This window comes from Myotis myotis, unplaced genomic scaffold (genome assembly GCF_014108235.1).
Source record: "Myotis myotis isolate mMyoMyo1 unplaced genomic scaffold, mMyoMyo1.p scaffold_m19_p_9, whole genome shotgun sequence".
NCBI classification, from domain to species: Eukaryota; Metazoa; Chordata; class Mammalia; order Chiroptera; family Vespertilionidae; genus Myotis; species Myotis myotis.
The window spans coordinates 7,095,529-7,117,867 of record NW_023416401.1 but is presented as its reverse complement, the minus strand read 5'-3'; the positions used below and the strand labels follow the sequence as shown (position 1 = coordinate 7,117,867).

The 22,339-nt window shown below is 56.3% G+C and overlaps 1 protein-coding gene across 5 annotated transcripts in view; it reads right to left on the bottom strand.

Moving 5' to 3' along the window:
- Positions 1-4,064: 4,064 nt before the first annotated feature.
- Positions 4,065-22,339, bottom strand: part of MAPRE2 (microtubule associated protein RP/EB family member 2) — a 115,373-nt gene continuing 97,098 nt past the window's right edge. For all 5 annotated transcript variants that reach the window (XM_036321286.1, XM_036321284.1, XM_036321282.1 and 2 more), the window contains 3 exons: positions 10,775-10,914; positions 6,512-6,670; positions 4,065-5,339 (listed from right to left, as the gene is read on the bottom strand). In XM_036321286.1, the coding sequence (XP_036177179.1) occupies positions 5,268-5,339; positions 6,512-6,670; positions 10,775-10,914 (371 nt within the window). In that variant the 3' untranslated portion in view covers positions 4,065-5,267. The remainder of the gene's footprint in view (positions 5,340-6,511; positions 6,671-10,774; positions 10,915-22,339) is intronic.

Sequence of the window (22,339 nt, the reverse complement as noted above, 5' to 3'; positions counted from 1 at the left end):
TGTTGGGAAGCCACCTGTTACTGGGGAGGGCTCACTCTCAACTCTGCATCACTGTTCTGACCACTGACCGCCACTGTGGCTCTGTCTGCAGGGACTGAGTCAGTGCAGCACCCGCCCACTTCCAGGACCTGCGATCTGACATGGGTTCCAGCCCGACTGTCCTCAGCTGCCAGGGGCATGGCCCTTCCAGCAGCTGCCGAGATGGAAAGCCTTTGAATCTAACTCTTCCTTTCCATTCCCTACGCCCAGTGTCGCAGGAATGCCTCACTTTCTCACGAGCGAGGGAAGATAGGCCTCGCTGGGGAGCGATCCCTTGGGGTGTGTGTGTGTCTTATTTGTTGGGAATCAGAGTTTTTCAGAATCAGAGGCATCTCAAAGATCATAGTCTGATTCTCTCATTTTACATTCTCATTTTATGACGGTGAACAGAGATGTGCGAAATTATTTCATAGTTGTTACTGCAGCAATGGGACTGAAGTCACATTCTCTTTGCATGATGCTCGCACAGGTAACAGAATAAAATGCCCTCTTGTCATCTACATTGCTCCAGTAATCTGTTGCTGTGTAATATTTCTTATCCTTTAAAAACACTTAATTCACACCCAGTCTTGACAAAATATCACAATGAACCTGTTTTAAAAAGTTAAACTTGTTGCCATGGCTGGGTGGCGCATCATCCCATTCACCAAAAGGTTGTGGGTTTGAGTTTTGGTCAGGACACCTACGGGAGGCAACCAACCGATATTTCTCTCTCATCTCGATGTTTTGCTCTCTCGAGAAATCAGCGAAAGCATATCCTCGGATGAGGATTAAAAAAAAATTAAAACTTGTCGGTTTCTTAAAAGATTGAGCATTTTCTTTCAGTGGAAAGAAAAAAAAGGCATTCGACAAATTAGTTCCAGCTGGGCCTTCCCGTTTGTTACAATCAGTCCCAAACCTAAACAGGAGGAGGCAAAGCCTTACTGAGCGAACCCACCTTCTGTGTGAGCCTTACCTGTCCCCGGTGCGGGGGCCAGGCTGGAGTCGGGGAGGGGGTCTGCCCCGGGGCAGCCTTGTGATCTGCTGTCGGTGCCCCCAGAGGGTGCTCAGTGGATTTTAAGCTTGGCCTTCCGTTAGGCAGGACAGCCAGAGCTCCTCCAGCGCACTGGGTGGGACATCTGAGCTCCCCGTTCAGCAGAACAGGACTTGCCGACACCCAGGAAGACGCTCGGTGCCCACTGGGCCGCCTGGCAGCACCGCCTCAGCGCCGAGGTGGCCAGTGCGTGCGGTCAGTGCTTGCTGACTAGTGAGCGCAGCCGCACCGAGCACCGCGGCCGTGTCCCCGCGGTCAGGAGGAAGAGTCAGGAAGGTCAGGAATGAAGCTGTGTTTCGTTTTAGAGAACTGGCAGTTTATAACCCGTATTTAGTGGCATTACTTTATCCCCTCCCCCGGCCTTGGCCTACATAGTTCAGTAGGAACACATGCTGTTTTAAGGGATGATCTCGGATTTAATAAAATGAAGCAAGCATGTGACCTGACCACTTTCACCCGTTCGCGATGTGCCTGCTGGAGCCACCCGCGTGCCTTCTCAGTGAGGTGATCGCAGCCATTCCGGACGGCGTGGGACGTCTGAGCGGGAGGTCAGTGGTCACATCGAGGGCTGGGGAACCAAGTGGGAGCGTGTGCTTTGAGCCTGAGCCTTCCCAGCGCAGGGGAGGCTCCCAGACCCCGTGCAGAAGCGGGTGTAGATGGAGAGCAGCATCTTTGTCTTGTTACTTTCCCAGGTCTTTGCTCTTAAAAGAAGGGCCTAAAGGCAAGTGAAGGGGAAGTGGGTGCCCAGAGCAGCACAGGAACAAGCTGGCCTCTGGGTGGTGCCTGGAAGAGCGTAGGGCAGGCTGGCACCTCCAGGGTGAAGTGGGCATTGGCGAGGCCTCCCACAGACTGCCCGCACCTGTCCTGGTGTCTGCAGGTGGCTCACTGGGCCAGTTCTAACGCCTTTCTTTTCACATGCTCTTCTGTCTTGAAAAACTTTCAAGCTGGTAAAAAAAAGTTCCATTGGAAGGAGGTCGCCTCTGTAAGTTGGGTGGGGAGGGTCCGGCCTGAGGGCCATGAAGCCATTTGGTCTGGCCCTGCCGAGGCGTTAGGGGTGAGCTAATTAAGGGTTTGGCCGAGACAGCAGGCTGGTTTTTGTACATAGCAGTTGGTAGTTTTGTGTGGCCCTCGATTCATGTTACAAATATCCATATGGCCCTTGGCGGGCAAAGGTCCCACCCCTGGTGCAAGGAATATGCCCGATGGGAAGAGAGTCCTAGGAGTAAGCTGTGAATTGGGACCGGATTGAAACTCTGAACACATTTGTGGGAACTTTGTTTTATATTCCATTTATGTCTGTAAATCGTTCCTATTAAAGTCAGCTAACCAGTCAGTCAACCAATCGTTCCTATTAAAGTCTTGGTGGACAGAGACGTCATCCAAGAGCTTCAGCCCGTCACCGTCGTTTTGCCACCAAGTTTCCTCCCCCGCTCCCCCGCCCTCCCCGTTCCCACTTGCCCAGCCTGTCCCGTCCAGGGGGCGGCTGGACCTTCCCGAGGGACCAGGTGTTCATTTTGGGTCTTTGTTTTTAAAGGTATTGCAGCTGCTACTTTTGTTATCAAATACTAGCCTGCAATTCCAGTCAAAACATTTGCCATCAATAAAAACAAAGACCCCCTCTCCCGGTGTAATTATAATGTGAGTCCACACAAGTAGCCTGTTCGTCTCCGCATACTCACTCGAAAGGAGACCTTCAGCACCAAACCGTAAGAATCTATAGATCCGAGTCAACGTTAACATATACTTTTTTTTTTTTTATTAAATATGTAAAAAGATAACCGCAAGTCCAAGTTATTCACATAGTCAGCGACAAAAGGCTATTCTACCATGCGACAACGGTGGGCAATGTAAAACGAATGTGATACATCTGGTAAGACCGCTTCCTCTATTATGTCCTTACTTAGCTCTATTTATAATGAACAATACGTCTGTTTACGTTCCTTTCAGGTTACATTTCCTATGTAACCAGAGCTTTCCGGTGTACTACGTGGTAAAGTGATCTGAATGCATATAAACCTGGCGGGAGAATGGCGACACTCACCAGGGAAGGGGTCCTCGGCTCCCTTCTGGGGTTGACTTCTCTCGGGCCAACAGCGTGTTTGTCTTTTTTGCTTTTCTGCTTAGCAGACAGGCTCCTGGCCCCCAGCTTCGGTCCCTTCCTATCTGACACGAGTCGTGGAAGTGCTATGACCAGACACGGCGGGTGTGAGGGAGGAGCAGGGCGCACACCAAGGGTGACCGCTCAGCCAGCCCGCGATGGGGAGGGGATGACAGGTACAGCCATCGGGAGGAAGGAGCAGGCCTGGCCCACGAGAGTGGCCTGCACAGAGCTGGGGTGCAGCCACGGGGCTGGGAACGAGCTGTTCAAGAGTCCCCAGGTCTCCGTGAGGGGACAGGAGGAGGGACACAGCTCTTCCCTACATGGGTGAGGAGTGTGCTCCAACTCTGGGGAGGGGAGTGGAGTACGGTGACTGGGAAAGTTATCTTTGCAAACTCCCTGGCCAGTGTGTTTACAGCGGAGCTGGGGCTGAGGGGGAAATGGCGCGGGTGCAGGTCGCACAGCCATGGCGTGCACCGGCTGCGTCTGCAGGGCTGGCAGGAAGCTCCATAGGAACCCTGACGTGGTCTGTATGGAATTACTCACAGTGCCTCCCTATGAAAGCTATTTTAAAACAAGGAACCTATGTACAACAGGCCGGGGGTGGGGTGGGGGGGCGTTAGGCACGAGCTGCGTCTAGCACCACCACCACCTGGAACAGGTGCGGAGGACGTCACTGCCGAGGGCCAGGCTGCAGCCCGAGCGAGCTGCCGAAGCGCGGGGCAAGCAGAGAGGAGGGAGTCCATCGCCCGGGGCGGTCCGGTCCAGGCCCGCAGTGGCTTCCTCCTCACCGCGGCCGGCCGCTGCCGCAGGGGTGGTCTGAGAAGGCTGCTTTCGGCGGAAGCGTCAGAGCGGCCGTGCAGCATCTCATCATAAAGAAATGTCAGCGCGTTATGACACAGAGCTGAGAAATTTATTGTCAGCTTTTCCGCGAAGAGGAAAGTGGGTGGGCACACTGTGTGCTGTTGGGCTGCACCTACCAAGTCAAATGCCCAGTGAAGGTGAATCTAAAGTTAGGAACCGAGTGCAATGAAGGATCCGGGAAGGGAAACCATCTCTCAAAGGGGAAAAAAAGGAGGCAAAGATACTAAGAAAATGTGCAAATCTTAGTTAAAAAAAAAAAAGGAATGCTTCTAATTCATCAATGTTTCCTCGGTTTTGAACCCCCCCGGTCTAGCAAAGGGCAATGGCATGGAGGCCGCAGTATGAAGGGGAATTCCTATTCCAGAAGGTTCCTTTCAACATCAGCCATGGTGCTCCTGGAACCACCCCATTCCCCGAGGTCCTCCCTCCAGCAGGTGCGTGGCATCCCGCCCTCGGGGCTGCCCCCCACCCTGGAGCCCGGGGACCCTGGAGCCCTCGGGGCGCAGAGCTGACAACGGCTGTGGGAGGGTGGCTGCCCACCAAAGGGGACCCTGAGAAAGAAAATGCATGAGAACCGGGGTGGGTGGGGTGGGACGGGGCAGGTGGTTCGCGGGCCAAGGTGAGACTGTTTCTCGAGGAAGAACCACCAGGACAAGTGTGGCTGCCTGACGCGCGGGGGTGCTGGGCGAGGGCCCGGCTGGATTCCGTCCTTCCCTTCCCTTCCCTTCCCTTCCCTTCCCTTCCCTTCCCTTCCCTTTACGGTCGTGAGCAGAGGGAGCCGCGGGCTCCGTGTTGTCCCTAGGAAACAAGTCACTGTCGTTATGGCTTTCGTATCAAGTATCTCTTTCCCTTTGTCCCATTTATTATCTTACAGATTCATGTCAGAGGTTAGACTCGCAAACATCAAAGCACCACTGTGTGTGACATCTAGTGACACGGGTGAGAAATGCCAATATAAATACCAATATCAAGTTACCATTGCTTCACACCAGGGGGAGGGGTGGTGGGGGGGAGAGTTCTGGAAGAAATGAGGAGACAGACCAGTCCCGCAGCCGTGGCGAAGCGGAGGGCGTGCGGAGGGCGCTCTGGCGGCCCAGGGCTGCTCTGGGTCTCGGCAGAGGAGGGGACGGAGCGCTGCGCCCGTGACCGCCGTTCCGTGGCGCTGAGGCCACCCTGTTCCAATTCTCCAGAAGCAAAGTCCCCACGCGACACGGAGTGTCGGCAGTGGCAGCGTCAGTACTCCTCCTGCTGCGGGGGCTGCTCGTGCGCCTGCTCCTCCGCTTCCGGCTCTTCGGGGGGGCCCTCCTGCGGGGCGGGGGGGGCAGGAGTGTTAGCTGACACGGGCCCAGGCCAGCAGGTGCCTCCCTCCCTCCCTCCCAACCCCCCCTCCCTCGGGTGCCCGGCCCGGCTCTCCCTGTGCTTTGGAAGGAAGCCCGCCGGAGCCTGCTGGTGACGCCTGCTTCATAAGGTGAACAAACAGCGGACCGAGCAGCAGGAGACCCGCCCGAGAGTGACACTGACACAGCCGCCGCCCTGGCGAGACTGTGCTCAGCTCTCACAGGCTCCGATCCGGAGAGGCCAGGGGTTCGAGTGAGCAGGTGAGGAGGGGACCTGCTACATCCACCTTCAGTCCTGAGGGCGCCTTAGAGCGTCACTTCTGCTTGGTGTTCACGGCCTGCACAGCACGCTGGCATGTGCGTGTGTGTGTGTGTGTGTGTGTGTGTGTGGGGGGGGGTGAATCCAGACGGCAGCAGCGAGCTGGTGTGTGTGTGTGGTGAGGGGTGCTGGGGGTGGTGATGTGAAGAGCAGAGAGAAGCTGAGTGGAGTCCTCAGGGAGACCCCCTTCAAATCAACCCAGGAGGCAAGAGCTCTGGCCGGAGGCCCGTCCTGCCTGCCCTCAGCTAGGACCTCAGTGGCCCATGTCGGCCCTAAACCTGGAGTCCCCTGACGGGTTCCCACACAAGGACGCCTGCTGGGCCAGGATCTGGCGTCTCCTCCGTGCGGGGCTGGGCAGCGCCGATCCGCACGCCTCAGCCTCCCTCGCTCAGACGCAGGGCCGGGCCACCTCCCACAGCTCGCGACAAGACTGACCACAACCGGCCGTCCTGACAGCCGCCCAGCACTCTGCGCACGGACCGCGTCCACTGCACGGGGAGGGCAGACCCACGAAGCCAGGCCGGCTGCCTCCAGGTGGGACGCTGTGAGCACTGGTGAGGCCAGCACGGCCTGGCTCGGACGAGTGACAGGCACTGGAGATGTGGCTGCATGAACAGGCCTGTTTCCTCAATCAAAATCTCCCTCGACTCCCCCACCCCACACCCACCCACCTCCTCCCAGGCCGCCTGGGGGTGGGAGTGCCACAGCACGCGGCGTGTTCCCGAGGACACGCTGTCTGTCCCGCTGGGAACCGCAGGGGCCCTGGCTGCGCGGTGTCCTCCCCGAGTCCGGTGAGCCCCCAGCGAGCGCCCCCCACTCACGTGCTCGTCGGAGGCGTAGAGGACCTCCATCAGCCGCTGCACGAGGCTGTCGCTCTCCTGGCCCTGCTCCTGGCACAGCAGCTCGATCTCCCGCAGCTTCCCGAAGTAGAAGTCCCGCTCCTTCTCCACGCCTTCCAGGGCCAGCTTCAACGAGTGCACCTGCAGGGCCGAGGGTGGAGGAGAAGCCGCCCCCCGGCGTCAGACACGCGACCGCCTGCCTGTGCGGAGCCCAGGACACGCAGAGACAGACGTGCAAACACGCGACCGCCTGCCTGTGCGGAGCCCAGGACACGCAGAGACAGACGTGCAAACACGCGACCGCCTGCCTGTGCGGAGCCCAGGACACGCAGAGACAGACGTGCAAACACGCAACCGCCTGCCTGTGCGGAGCCCAGGACACGCAGAGACAGACGTGCAAACACGCAACCGCCTGCCTGTGCGGAGCCCAGGACACGCAGAGACAGACGTGCAAACACGCGACCGCCTGCCTGTGCGGAGCCCAGGACACGCAGAGAGAAAGCTGCGCTGTGCACGTCCGCGGGAGGAACTGTGTGCGGCCTGGGTCTGGGCCAAAACGTCACGTCCAACCTCCAAGCGCAGTCCTTCCCCGGCAGTGAGTGTGAGTGTGAACCAGGGCCCGAAGGGGTTCCTGCTGGACACAGTGCCCGCCCGGCAGGGAGTGTGAGTGTGAACCAGGGTCCGAGGGGGTTCCTGCTGGACACAGCGCCTGCCCGCGGGCTGAGGACGCTTCCCCTCCTGCCCACAGGGCCAGGGGGCCAGCCACCCCTTCCTCAGAGCTGCCCCTCCTGCAGGGGGGCGCGAGGGGAGGAGAGACAGGCAGGGAGAGAGGCTGGCACTGTGGTCACTCAGATGTATTCTGAGGACGCTGGTGGCTCCACGGCACCTGCATGGAGTCACCCTTAGTTTTGGACCAAACAGGACAAATGCTCTCTCCTGGGAAACGGGTGCTGACCACACAGGAGAACGGGGGAGCCCAAATCCTGGCGAGTGCATCCTAACTCCAGTCCCGGTGTCGTGGGCGATGGGAAGAGATGGAAGCTCATTCCCTCAGGAAACAGTCCCCCCTCCTGCTCCGTGATGCCGGCCAAGGACCTTGCGGGCTGGTGGCTGGAGGGAGGCGCAGCGGGGCTGTCGCCGGCTGAGGGAGCACTCAGGGGTAAGCAGCTCCACTCGGGCCCAAACCATCACCGTTCCTGCTCCGAGAGCCTCAATGTCTCTGCCCTTCGTGCGTTTCCCACTCACGCAGAGAATGCTCTTTAGGAGGCAAGTGAAGTTGCCCGACGGCCCTCTCAGCACACGGAGCACCACCCTCAGCAGTTTCCGGAAATTTGTCTCCCTTTGCTAATGACAGAGCCTCCGTGCACCAGCCAGTCTGTGGGATCAGTGATGCCACAGGCGACGTCCACCCTCTCGCACACCTGGCAGACTCCTGTCCCTCCCGGGGCACCCGGGGGCAAACCCGCGTCCATCCTGCGAGACCCAGGCCACGGTCCCTCGGGGCACCTCGCTGATGCCTCCGGGAGCTGCTCGCCAAGCAGCAGGGCACCGACTTGCCACCAGTTCCCGCGGATTTCTCATCGCACTGCTGCTTGGACCCTGGTAAAAACTGAAGGCAACCAGCAGCCTCAATTCCGCGAAAAGGAAACTCCCCTCATTCTCCAAATCCTCTTTTACTCTAACACAACCCCCCCCCCCCCCCCCCATAGGCATGAGGGTTTCTGGTCGCAGCTGAACAAGCACGAGGCCGGTGTGCCTCGCGAGCAAGCTCTGGTCTGCGTGATGAGCAGAGAGCTGAGGCCTCGGCAGCGATCCCCAGCCCACGTCAGCCCCTGGTGGTGGTCCAGACGCATCAGGTAATGACGCGCAGCTATGAACGTTCCCTAGTAAAACCCACAGGGGCTAAATTATATGATGAAAGATCAATTGGCAGCCGATTCCATGCTGGAAGTCCCACTTATAAAGCCCGGTGCCTCCTGCTCCCTCACTTTCACAGCTGCGGGGGGGGGGGGGAGGCCAGGGAAGGACAGGAGCAGCCTTCCCCTCTCCCCACCACCCGCTAAGCAGCCCCCCCCCCCCCACCTCCTGGGTGCCAGCTCCCCAGCAACTCCCTGCTTATTCCAGGATGTCTTTCTCCCCCATCCTCTGATTCATTTCCGCGGCTGGACTCGCCTAGTGGTGCTGTGCAGTGTGTGGGAGACCGCGGGAACGCAGGCACGGCCGCAGACACATGCGAGTTCCTAGTTTACGGCACCTTCACTTCCTGTTGCTACTGTAACCCACCTCCAGCCTAGGCCCTTCACTCAGCATTCCTGTCCCGCGTCCCGGTTCTAACCCAGTGGTGCCTGGGTGGCTCCCCCCCCCTCCCCGGTTTCCGGGGGGCACCCTGCAGGCTTCGAGCAATGAGGCATATGGCCCAGCTTGAAGGGCTGTCCTCCCCGCCTGCCACCTGAGGAGAGTGAGTGTTACCGGGACTTCTGTGTGGGCTCCAACCCAGACGCGGCAGGTAACGCGGGCATCCCGGTTTCTAAATCAAAGTCCGACCCAGCGATGACTTAAGGCTTCGCCTTTTCCATTGGTGATCAGAATTGTAACGAAATGCCCTGGTTAGCAACTGTCTGCTTTTAAACTAGTTCTTGACTGCAAATGTACAATGATCTCCAAAACCACTTCCAGACGCTCGCTGGCTCATCAAGCATCAGATGCATCACTGGGAACGGCCGGAGTGGTGGGAACGGCCGGAGTGGTGGGAAGGACAGGCCCGGGAGTGGTGGGAACAGGGAGTGGTGGGAATGGCCTGGGGACCTGGATGAAGACTCCCCGCCCAGTGGGCGGAGCAGCCCGATACAAGACCCTCCTCCTAACTCAGGTTGATGGCTTTTGCAGCGGACCCCTCCCTACCAATTGCTTTATTACTATTAAAACTTTATGAACACCTAAACTGAGAGTGACCACTAAACACTGCTGTCTTATATGGGCAGAATTTTTTGTTTGAAATAAAGTTCTAACCTCTCCCTTAAAACACACACCACATAGAGTGGGTTCAGTGTGACTTCATACAGACAATGAGCTGCTGTCAGCTAGAAAGCACCGACGCTGTCACACAGGGAATCCGAAGGCAGTGCAGCCAGCTTTGCTGGGATCAGGAGGAATATTCGGTGGAAAGGAACATTCTACCGAAAAGACACTGGACTTTCTGATCACCCCGGTACTGGGCTCAGTGCTCCTGGGTAACAAATCTCGGCCGCGGGGAAGTGTCAGGTGTCGCTCTTGGCTGTGTGGTCACCTGCCTGACAGTGCTGTCCGCACGCTCCACGAGGGGAGGGTGGCTGTCCTGCTGCCACCACATTCCCAGCATCACGCGCAGGGTCGGTCACACACAACAGGCCTGACACCGGCTGTGAGGAAGAGGAAGGGAGACTAGCCCTAAAGCCTCAAGGTCGAGACCGGCCGGAAGTGGACAGACAGGCCGTGGGCTAGAGGGGGCTCCTGACAGACACTCAGGTGTGTTTGGGGTGGGGAGGGGGGTGGGAGGAGGTGGCCAGCAAACCTGCAGTTACCTGGGCCGAGCCCTGCGTCCTGTCTTAACGCAGCTTTGAGATTTGTGATGAACATCTGTATTCACAGTGGGCCCGGACAGTTCCTTTCATTCTTACTTGTCTGCAACCACGGATTCTGCCTCACCTTCTGTGGAGAGCGGCTACAGCGTTCCGGCAGGTTCAAGCCTCGGACTGACTTGTGGCAAAGCCACATACAAGCCCCAGCTTGGAGGGCAAAGCCCTCCCAGCACAATTACAGCTAAAAGGCTATGGTTGTAAGCTTGACCTTATAGTTCAACCCTGCAGTCCTAGGTAGCTAAGGGATGTGGGCTGTGGGGGATGGAGGGTGCAGCAAGTGCTGCCTTAAACAAAGCTTGACAGAGCTCAGAGAATGGCGACAACAGAAAAGAAGCAGATTTGAAACTCGCAAGAACACTGTGAACATCTTGCCCTTGTTTTGCTCTGTGTGCTCCGACTATAAAATAAGCTCCGTACAGACTGTGTCACTGTTCCCTCATCCAGGCACAGTGATCCACCTGGCCCCAACTGTATTCTCCTGTCTGTTTTTGTTAACCCTTCACCGCCCCTCCTCAGGTTCACCCCTGGCCATGCTGGACGCGGTTCAACCTTCCCTCCCAGAGTTACCCCCCCCCCCCCACACACACCTGTCATGCTCCCACACATGGGGCCAGGGAGGAGGGCGTACCTGTTCATTCAGCTGTAGGACCTGTGTCTCCAAATCTTTGTCCGATTTGGATGCCGAGCCGCTGGAGGAAGCCCTTTTGGCTGATGAGGGGCGAGAAGGTGTGGAGCCTGGTTTAGATGCTGGACTGGACTTAGCTGCGCCTGAAAGCAAGCAGAACAAACGATAAACAATGGCAACAGGAAGATGCTGTGTAGACACAGAGCCAATGGATGAGTTAGGAGGAGTTTGCTAACATGTCTGGGAGGCATTGCCAGCGATCCCTGCCGGAACAGAAGTAGCTCAGATACCGTAGGAAGGACACACGGTAAAATGCAGTGTCGTCTTGGAACTTCCTTAACCCTCTGAGCACTGGGTGCGAGGCGTTTTCCCCGTCAAATAACTGAGGTCAGTGCGGGTGTCCTTCTCCCTCCAGAGAGGTAAGAGTAACAGACACAAAGGGATCTTTAAGCTTTTTTTTCCTAAGAGGGAAGGTTTTCAGATCAGCTTAAAGTAGCACCATCGTTGAGTTTCTACCAAACAAGGAAAAGACCGTATGCTCGATGAACACGTTAGAGGAAATATTAACACCGTGTTTCCTGGCCCTGGTCACGGAAGGAGCGTGGGGACAGCGACACCTCCGTGCAGCGCGCAGCCTGGTGCCCCGTCCTGGTTTCTGTTACTCGGGAAGAGGCTCCGTGAGAAATGGCTGACGCCGGGTGGCAGGGAGCGCGCAGGAGCTGGGACTGTGTGTGGAAAGCAAGGTGTCAGGCTGCGGGGCCAGCTGAGGGCCCCCCACTAGCCACATGTGGGGCAGTTTGCGCACAAAAACCAAAAAAGGCTGCAATGTGCTGGAATGCACTGGTTACACGAAGGCCTAATTATGGGGGAAAGGGCCGGCTATAGAGACCTTACAGGACACTGACCGTGGAGGAAACCTTAGAATGAGACAAAGCACAGTCTCCAAGGATTCTGGAGAGGCTCGACGGCTCGACATTAACTGAGGTGTTTTGGGGAATAAGACAGACGTGTCAAGGTGTCACCCGATACATTACTTATTTTACAGGGAAAACACGCCTTTACAGCGAAGAGATCGGAGGGTCAGCACCCTAACCACGTGATTCCACAGCATCGCTACTAATGCTATAAATTGAAGAAAAAAAAGGCACTGATTTCAGGTAAGACCTCACCCCGGGGGGCTGGGCTCCTCAGCTCCCCCTCTGTCTAGACCTCGGCACAGACACGGGGGTGACCCCGCAGCCCAGCAGCAGGTACAGGGCTATGGCGAGGCTTCTGCACTGCGGGACTCACTCAGGGCATCGCCGGGCCCCCCCTTTGCTCTGAACTCGTTCTGACGTGGTGGCATCGGTGGCATCTCGCCGGCAGAGGTGCCCCTCCTGTGGCCCGTCCCCAAGTCTCCACCCCTCCCCCACGCCGATGCCTCTGAAGGGGGGGGGGGGGGGGGGGGCGCAGGGGAGAGGGGGGCCAGGCGCAGGTCAGCCGGCTTGCAGCCAGCACTGCGCAGTGCTCGGCGGCCTCTGTCGAAGGAACAGATGTTTAATAAATACACAAACAAGCGAGTAAAACCTGGTTGGGGGCTTGCAGCTGACCAGTAGCGGCAGAGGGTGGCAGAGGGTTACAAGGTGCTGACAGCAGCTAACAACGTCCACGCGCGCTCTGATGCCCAGGTAGGAGCAGAGGCTATAAACCGTGGGTCCAGTCCCGGGGGGGCCGTCAGTCACAGGTGGGAGTGCCCCCGAGAAGCGGCAGCGCCTTCCGGGGGGTGCTAGTGACAGGCGCCTGGCCGAGTGTAAGACAGGAGCGTCACGGCGGGAAGGACTGGAGGCGGCTCTGCTGCTCAGAGGGAACCAGCCTGCAGGGACCCGCACGCCCAGGCCTGTGGGAGCCGCGTCTGGGCCGAGGCTCCCGGGACCCCGTGTCCACGGCAGCGGCCAGGTTCCCTGCGTGAAGGCCAGGCCAGGGAAGGAGACGGAGGAGAGCAGCGGGCAGCGGGCAGGGGGGGACCTCGCTGGCCTGCAAGGAGCCCTCCTGAGCCGCCACCTGCCCAGCGGGGAGGCAGCTTCTGAAAAGAGGTTCCTTCAGACCTTCCTGTAAGCAGAGTGTGTGTCACACCCGAACACGAAGAACCTGGCGAACAGACCGACCGTCTGTGGCAGAGGTCTTACCGAGGGCACATCCCACAGCGCCCGCAGCCTCACGGGGGCCCTGCTGCCCGGAGGCCAACCCACGGATGCTGTGAGTTCTGTACCACCACCCGCCAGTCTCGGCCTGAAGGTGGCGCCTGTGCTTCCTGCAGCCCGTGGACGCCGGGCTCAGAGCCCGGCCTTCCCCTGGCACACGGGGTTCCCCTGTATCGGACCCGGCACACGCCCCCCCCCCCCCCCGTATCAGACCCGGCACACGGGGTCCCCCTGTATCAGACCCGGCACACGGGGTCCCCCTGTATCGGGCCCGGCACACGGGGTCCCCCTGTATCGGGCCCGGCACACGGGGTCCCCCTGTATCAGACCCGGAGGCGCTGCTGCGGGTGAGCGGGCCAGGGCGGGGGGTGGGGGTGGGGTGGGGGGTGGGGGGGGGTGGGGGGGGGGGGGGGGGGGGGGGTGGGGGGGGGGGGGGCAGGCCCCACTGGGGTTGCGGTACAGGCCGAAGAAAGAAAGGGATGGAAAACACATTCGGGAACTTCAAGAACAGATCCATTAAATAATTAGTATTTGAAATTTAAAATGAGAGGGATTTCGAAATTCTGATGAAGTTGTTTGGAAAGAAACAGAATACAGAGGGAAATAAACATCCGGTGAGCGAGGATCTGAGAGATTCACATTAGCTGCCCATTTTACCTTCGAATGAATAAATGCGACGAAATTAACAGAAAAAACACGGGGTAGATCTTAGTACCTTCAGGAGTTTAGAGTTTTAAAGACATGCAATTAAGGGTTAAACTAAAACTCATTTTCAAAAGAATATGAAGTAAGCTCTTCCCACCCCAAGCTGCACCTGATGAGGAAGTAATTCCCCCGCAGCCCGCACGGGAGGAGCCGCAGGAGAAACACGATGGTAGGAAGCACCCTACGCGCTCCCACCCTCACCCGGCAGCGAGGAACTGCTTCTGTTTCTGGACTTTAGAAACCTTCCTGTCCTGTTTCACAGCCACTCTCCCGGGCACCGGCTCTCGGGGAGCCACGTGTCTTCCCCATGAACTTGGGCCGTTAGCCATGGTGCCGGGCAGGGAACACCGACACCGTCCTTCGGGGGGCTGCCACCTGTGTTCCCGCTTCGTGAAGTGACCCCACAACGTCCTTCAGCATCCAGCCCTGCGCAGATACTGGGGTCCTCGAGGGCCGCCTTCCTGCTTCCTAGAAGCCCGATGCATTGGCGACCTCACCCTGTGCACCCCCCCCTCTCCCCGCCCCTGCCTCTGGGCTCAGCGATGCTGAGGGGAAAACGTTCGCATGAGCCTTTCTGAGACAGCGGCCGCGGGGCTGTCATGCAGACACAGATTTTTCCCGGAGCCACCAAACATTTCCGTTTTCTTCCAGCTGCGCCTGCTGGTCCCGAGAGCATCCCGAGTGGCAGCCCTCCTTGACCAGAGTCCTCGCCCCCAGCTTCTCTCCCCCTAATTCTCCCTTCAAGCAGGAAGGGGTTTCAGGAGCAGAAAACAGACAGACGCCGTCCAAGTTCCTGTCATCCTCTGACTTGACCTGACATGATTTATAACGCTGGCCTCTGAGCGTGGGTCCTAATGAACGCCCTTGAGATCTGGGGCATAAATACGATTCTGCGACATTTTAACTGCAGTGAAACACCGTTTGTGGCCGACTCGCCGCCCTGGCGAGGCCAGAGCATCGCAGCGTGGTGTCTCCTGTCAGTAACGAGCAGCTTGCGTAACGTCTGTGGCAAGTGCTGCAGCCCTGTGGGCACCGAGGGCCTGAGAGCTCGGGATGATGAGGCAAACAAAAGGACTGAGCTTGGCTTGTCCTTCATGGCCGGGCTCTGATGGAATTCAGGAATTCTTCTCACATAATCCACCGTATTCTGTCTGCCAGAATCATAAACAGAAGAGCTAAAAGTACGGCATTAATGCTGCCACTGGTGGCTGCTTGTATGTGCCCTGACCAGAGTCCGAACCCACAATCTTGGCGTGTCAGCATGATGCTCTAAGTAACTGGGCTACCTGGCCAGGGCTAGATTTTATTTTTTAAACTAAACGATAACGAGCTTCGTTAACAAATAAGCACATGAAGCCAGTGCCAGGGAAAGCCAAGGGGCTGGGCGGCTGAGAAGAAGGAATCCCCACGGAAAGGGCCCTAAGTGCCGGACAGTCCCCCCACCCCCCACCCCGCAGCCCTGACCACTGAGCACCAGGGTCTAACCTTCCCACGGAAGGGGCTCGGCTCCTGCACCCTGTGATCCTGTCACTGCTGAGGGCAGCGAGCTCTCAGGGCAATGGGACCTCAGCGGGCGGCGCGGAGCCCTGAGGCGTGGGTCCCTAAGAGGCCGGCTCTTTCATCCTGAAACTAGTTTGCAGCCCTCGGGCTCTGTCTCCTCGTGGAACCAGCGGCCACGTCTGGATCCTCCTTTCTGCTCCCTCAGCCTCAGCTCAGAGAAGTGGGCAGTTTTCCCTTCCAAGCGGCTTGGGGCACTTCAGACCCCGAGCCCGAGCCCAGTGCCCTGTGGGAATGAGGCCCTGGGAGGAGGGGCATCCTGCATCTTGCCCTCAGGGGGCAGCGGCCAGAGCAGGCCCCGCAGCCAGCGCCTCCCAGGGGTCCTGGCTCTGCTGCCTGCTGGGTGGGGGCTTTTGCTGCCCCGGGATTTGTGTGTAAGAGGAAGAGCGGTGCCCACCTCCCAGAGCTGGGAGGACTACGAGTTAACAGGTGGGAAGCTGGTACACGAGAGCGTGCCCACAGTAAACGCTCAGTAAGTGCGAGCTTACAGGACTATGACTCAGCCAGTGATGAAAAGTACCCAGAGGTCCCATTCCTAGACACCAGCAACATAAAATCTAAGCTGCTGGAATAATAAGGAAACAAACTCGTTTTATTTAAAGAGTCTTTAGCCAGGCCGGTGAGGCTCAGTGGTTGAGCACTGGCCTATGAATGGGGAGTCACAGTTAGATTCCCAGCCAGGGCACATGCCTGGGTTGTGGGCTCCATCCCCAGTAGGGGGCGTGCAGGAGGCAGCCAATCAATGATTCTCTTTCATCAGTGATGTTTCTATCTCTCTCCCTCTCCCTTCCTCTCTGAAATCAATAAAAATATATTAAATAAGAAAGTCTTTAAAACATTCACCGACCAGTGGGCTCCGGGGCCTAGGGCCCCCCACCCCACGCACGCTGTATCCTGCACACCAGGTGCTGGAGCTCAGGCCCCTGTGCTTAAACCACCCGACTCCGTCCACGCAGCAGCGGGTACTGGGCCCATCGCACACCTGTACGCTGCAGGCACGGGGTAAAGCAAGGAAGGAAACGCCGAAGATGCCTGTCCCTGGGGGATTCCCACTCTAACGGGGAAACGAACCAGCACAACGTAATAACTTAGCACGTGGCCTGGTAAACTAGAAGGTAAACGCTGTGGAGGAGAGGAAAGGAGCAGGGCAAGGATGTGGGGGGCAGTTTAAATAGGAACTCAGGGGAGGCCTGGTGCCCACTGGGGTCTCTAGTCTCAGCTCTTCACTGAGCCCACGGGACTTCCAGGGGCCGCACAACCTGGGCCAGGGGTCGGGGCACCGGTCCTCCAGGTGGGAGCCCAGCCCGGACACGAGGCCGCCAGATCCACACCAGGCGTGTGGGGGCACCTGGCTCAAAGGCTCCTTCCTCAGAGAAGCCAACATCTCCCCACGGCACAGCCGGGGCAGGAGTCCCCTCACTCCTCCAGGCCTCCCTGAGGTTAGAGCTGAGCAAGGACCCGGGGGGGAGAGGTTGGCCTGGGCAGCGGGAGGCAGAGGTCTGAGAGGTGCAGGAGGTCACGCAGGACAGCAGGACACCGCACAGGGCGCTGTCGGGGGTACATTCCAGGGGACCTGCTGCAGGCCTGAGCACAGGGCGCTGTCGGGGGTACATTCCAGGGGACCTGCTGCAGGCCTGAGCACAGGGCGCTGTCGGGGGTACATTCCAGGGGACCTGCTGCAGGCCTGAGCACAGGGCGCTGTCGGGGGTACATTCCAGGGGACCTGCTGCAGGCCTGAGCACAGGGCGCTGTCGGGGGTACATTCCAGGGGACCTGCTGCAGGCCTGAGCACAGGGTGCTGTCGGGGGTACATTCCAGGGGACCTGCTGCAGGCCTGAGCACAGGGCTGGCTTCAGCTGAGAAGGCTCCCTCTGCTGCCTGGGGGGACGGACGGGGCAGGTGAGGGCAGGCGCGGGGCCAGGCAGGAGGCCCTGCAGCCGCCCCCGGTGTGAGCAGTGAGCTCTCACACAGTTGTGTTTCCGGTGCAGCAGAGCTCAGAAACCCTAACGCACACCCATGAGCAGGCACCCAGTCCAGCCACTGGCACAGCCTGCATTTGTAGCCTCAACAGCAACAAGGACCGTCTGTGCTCAGGGCAACAGCTACTGCCTCCGAGGAGAGGACGGAGGAAAAGCCGGCAGTGGCCACACTACTGTCACGGACGTCCCTCCCGTCCACTGCTGTCCACTGCCCGAGGGGCATTACCAGAACCACGACCAGCTCTGCCGAGAGCACGCAGTGAGCACCGGAGTCAGGGCCTCGCGAGGGCTGACGTGCCTGGGGCTCCCCTTCCTGCCCCGCCTGCCCCCGGGAGGGGAGGAGGCCTGACCCCGAGCACAGACGCCAGCCAGTGAGCCTTCGCCTTCGGGGCGAGCTCCTCCTGCCCTGGTTACTGTCCCTGCTGGAGACGATGGGCTTATTTTTAGCCATCATGTGACTCTCCAGTATTTTCCAGGCTCTGCTTGAGTCACTCTGGTTTCAGACTATTTTTCATGGGGGGGGGGGGGTCAGGGGTAAAAAAGGCAGGACAGAACTACTCATTTTGAAATGGCTCAAGTATTAAGAATTCTAACTTTAAACAGTTACTTGAACATGTGTGTATTTCTCTTGATAAACTGACTGCACACCTCGCACGTCTTGGTAGAAAGTAAGTGTGCTTCAGACCATGTTAGGTGCCAACCAATCACCACCTCAGTTCAAAATTCCTGTTTGTAAGTTGTTCTCAGAGCAGTGTCTTTCCAGGAATGGCGAGGACCCTCACCCCCACGAAACAGCACACTGCAGAACCCTGACGACCCTTGGGGCGCACCCTGGCCTGTCCGCTGCAGCACCGAGCCAGCCCCCTGAGATACACATTCAGGAGTGACCATGATGACATGGGGTCCTGGCACCACTGTCCTCCTGGCACACAGCAGCCCCTTCAGCAAAGAGCTCACACAGCGAGACGGCCATTTGGGGGGACACAGTCCTTAGTTACTTCACGATGTTCAGAGTCCCCGCTGACTCACCACTGACGGTCCTAAGTCAGTTGTCCCCCATTAACACTATCGTACCCAGACTCCCTTGCAAAGAGAGACGTGGTCGGAGGCCACAGGGCAGGTTGGAGCGCAGGCAACTGAGAGCCCGAACCACCCGCCTGGAGTCACCGCCCCTCCTCCACTCCGGGTGGCTCCTGCTCCGAGTTCTCCGCTTCCACCAGCCGTGGAGCTAGACGCCTGCCCGTCACGTATCCTTGGCTTCCCTCTCCTTTGCTCCCATGCCCAATCACCATCGGTTTTGTTGCTAGCACCTCTTTAGTGTCTCCACAACCCACATGGCCACACCTCTAGTTAGGCCACCCTCCTCTCCTACGTGGTTTGCTGCAACAGCTTCTTAGCTAGTCTTCTGGATTAGCCGAGTTCTCAATACCACAGAGCAAATCTGTGCTTAAAACCTTCCAACGACTCCCCACAGTCCCCATGATGAAGTGTAAACCTCGGTAACCGATAGACACACATAATGGTCTCTACCTCCTGGTGCTCCCACCATTTTGTGGTCCCCTCTCCTATAGTGTGAGAGGGACCTGTAACTTGCAGGATGATGGGACGTTGCACCTATGGTTATGGAACTATACATATAACTTTTTCCCTGCTGTCCTGGAAGAAGCAAGCTGCCATGTAGTAATACTGAAGCTGGAAAAACCCCTCGCGACGAGGTGGCCTCTAGGACCGAGATCAGCTGCCCGTAAGAAACAGAAGCCTCAATCCTTCAGCCTCAGAAAACTGCCAACAACTTAAAGGAGCTTCCCCAGTTGAGCCTCTGATTAGACCACAGCCCCAGCAGATACCCGAAGTGCAGCCTAGTGAGACCCTAAAGCAGAGAACATAGCTAAGTTGTGCCAGGGCTTTAGACAATACATGTGTGTTGTTTTAAGCTGACAGATCTGTAGTAATTGTTTTTGCAGCAACAGAATATGAACATGACCTCTCAACCCATTATACAAGGGCCCTGCTCACCTCTGCAGCCTCACTTCTCAAAGTTCATACAAAATGCACTTCACCGAATACAACACAATCTCTCTCAGCTTCAACATGCTGCTCCTTCTGCTTGCAGTGGTCCTTCCATCCCCTTCACCCGGCTGACGTCTACTCATTCATTAAGTCTTGGTCATGCCTCATTTCCCCCCAAAACCCTTTCTAGAATACTCACAAGACCAGCTCACGTGGTCTTCCTACACAGCCCAACAGCACTCACCTCACTGTACTGTTATTATCTATTTATTGTCAGGTTTCCTCACGAGGCTGCAACTTCCTTGAATCAGTATTTCTCCAAAATCTGTTACTGTGCCTTAACAACCATTTGCTGAAAGACTAAATGAATGAGAATTCAAGGAAAGCTTTATCCAAAAATAAGCAAGGATCCAATAAATATGAACTGTTGTTTAAGAAGTATTTTCTGGACTACGGGCAGCGCACCAGCTGTTTTCTAAGGTACAGTGCCAGGGGCTCCTCGGGGGCAGAGATGATTGGAAAGAACTTCAGAAACACTCGTGTCGGCGTAAGCACCACCTCTGCTTGATGTCAATGGACACTGCAGCGACTCCACTTAAACCAACTCAACACATACTGAATAGGAAGCTTCCACACATCAAGCCATTGGGAAGCAATGACTGAACAAGACAGAACTGGTTGATAGCTTTAAGTCACCTAATTCAAAGGGAGTCTAGAAAATTCTTCAAGTCAAAACTGGTTTCTGTTCCCACCCAACCTACCAAGCGACAAAGAGAGGCACCAGTAATAAGAAAGTCAGGTTCACCAGTGATCTCATCTTCTGCTCATGGAAACGATAAATGCTAAGTACTGCCTTTTGAGGCCTGACAAGTTTTAGCTGAGGCTGAGAGGCCAAACATCAAGTTATTACACCTCTGGAGAGAGAAGGGAAGATCCATTAGAGTGATACATGGGTTTCAGTTGCAGAGCCAATTAATATTTCAACATATAAAGGGAGCAGCTGGATGAGGGAGACCCAGTGCTGTTATAAAAGGACCCGGTGCTGTTAGAGGGCATGAGGGCTTGCTCTCAGGTGCAGGCGGGACAACAATGCAGCCACCGGCCCCTTCTGCAAAGCCCTGTGTGCGGGCACAGCGCCTGGCACGCTTCAGTGCACGCCAGCTTGTCTGAGGGGCTTACTCTCGACTTTGCCATCACCCAGACCATCCGCTCAGAGAACTCTTTTAGTTGAAGGATTAAGAAATCAGAGATGAGTCCTACTCGTCTAGGGCTCAGTCGTCAGGCCTCTCTGCACACTTGTGCTTGGAGCTGTGCGGAGGCCTGGTGCAGGTGGCTTTACCGACCCTGCATTTCTGAACGCCCATAAAACACAGTAACCCTCACCCAAGAGTCTGGTGCAAGGACGAATGGGAATGTTTTTGAACTTTTAAAAATTACTGCTGTTTTTCAAAATAAATGCCACCCAAAGAGAACAGCGTGTGTTCTGTTTAAGCCTCTCCAACACAGCACAGCGTTTTACGTCCGCCACACACGATGCAGTTTGAAGGAGGTTTGTGAGAATTCACCGAGCTTCGGGATAGCGTGGGGAGGAGAGAACAACGTAAAACAAGACCAAACCACGCGGTCAAGCTTCAAATCTTGGGTTGAATTAGCCAGTCATCTGTCAAGGATGCGCCTCAGAAAGCGATGAAGTGGGGCAGAATGAAAAATGCACGGCTCTTCCCAGGACGAAGCCTGGGCCCCTCCGCAGCGGCACCAGAGACCCCTATCTGACGCTCGTGCATTCTTCACGACTCTGCTCCTCTCAGTGCCCGAAATTCCAGACGCACAGGTACTTAGTCTCCGGGCAGGGCAGAGCGGCGCACATTCTGTGCTGTGGTTTATCACCATTACAGGGAGAGAAGTGCAGTTTCGATTATTCTTTAAGGAGAAAAGTATCCCCGAAGCTAGCTATGTATTTATCCATCTTCCATATGGTAGATGTGTAACTGAAGGAACAAAACCACCAAGACCCACATCCTTCCAGGGAGTAGGGGATGTCCCCGAAGAGTTTACTGAGGCCATTTTAAGAGTTTCTTGCCATTTTCTCCAGGTCTGAATGTAGCTAAGAGACAGTATTCAGCTGGCATGCAGCCTAGCAATGGGATGGCTTCTTCATGTGAACAAGCCGAGGGGATGCCATGCTGATATAGGGCAGGGATTGAGTGAAAGACAGAAACCCTGTTCACACAGGAAGGAGAGGGCTAACCTCTACCTGAGAAGATGTCTTGCTAATTATGGGATTCGTAAGAAAAAGGAACCTCTTCCTTGTTTTGAGTCGATACTCCATGATCTCTTAAAATGAACATTCGATCCTTGAAGAGTTAAGTAGTGATGTGGGTAGTACAGTATATGGTTAGGTGGCTGGGGACTGAGATAGTGGCATCAGCAGGTACATACTGGGAAGTTGTAAGAATCGACAGGCATGACTCATCTTCATAGGAAGACCATGGAGGGATAAGAAGGTGCCTGTGCCTACCCTACAGGGCTCGGATGCCACCATGGTCTGTACCCAGTCTAAAGAGAAGACATGGAAACATGCATTTCTTGGAGTAAGTGATGGCTTTGGAGTGAGAACAATGTTTATGTTTAAGGGGTGGAGATTCTCAAAATGCAAATGAAGACTTGTGTCTTGATAATAAGAAGAAGGAAGTCCTGCATAAAGGCACAGGCTGGAGTGGAATTTAACTTCTTATGTACGTTTTACTTGGACTCTAATTGAGTTAAGTGCCTGTTAAGTAAATAAACATCAAAACTCTTTGGAGCAATATAACAAAATCCAGAGTCTCCACAACATGACATCACAATGTCTAGGATGCAATCCAAAATTACTCAACATATAAAAAGCCGGGAAAATGTCACATATTCTCAAAGGAAAAGATAATCAACATGTAACAACTGTGAGATAGTCAGAATGGTGGAATTAGCAGACAGCAACTGTAAAGCTAACTTAACATGCTCAGTGAAGTAAATCATGCTCATAATAAATGAAAAGGAAGGCAATCTCAGCAGAGGGAAAAATGGGAAATTTACAACTGAAAAAATACAATCGTTGAAAATTTTTAAAAAGATCAATAGTACAATGGAGATGATGGAGG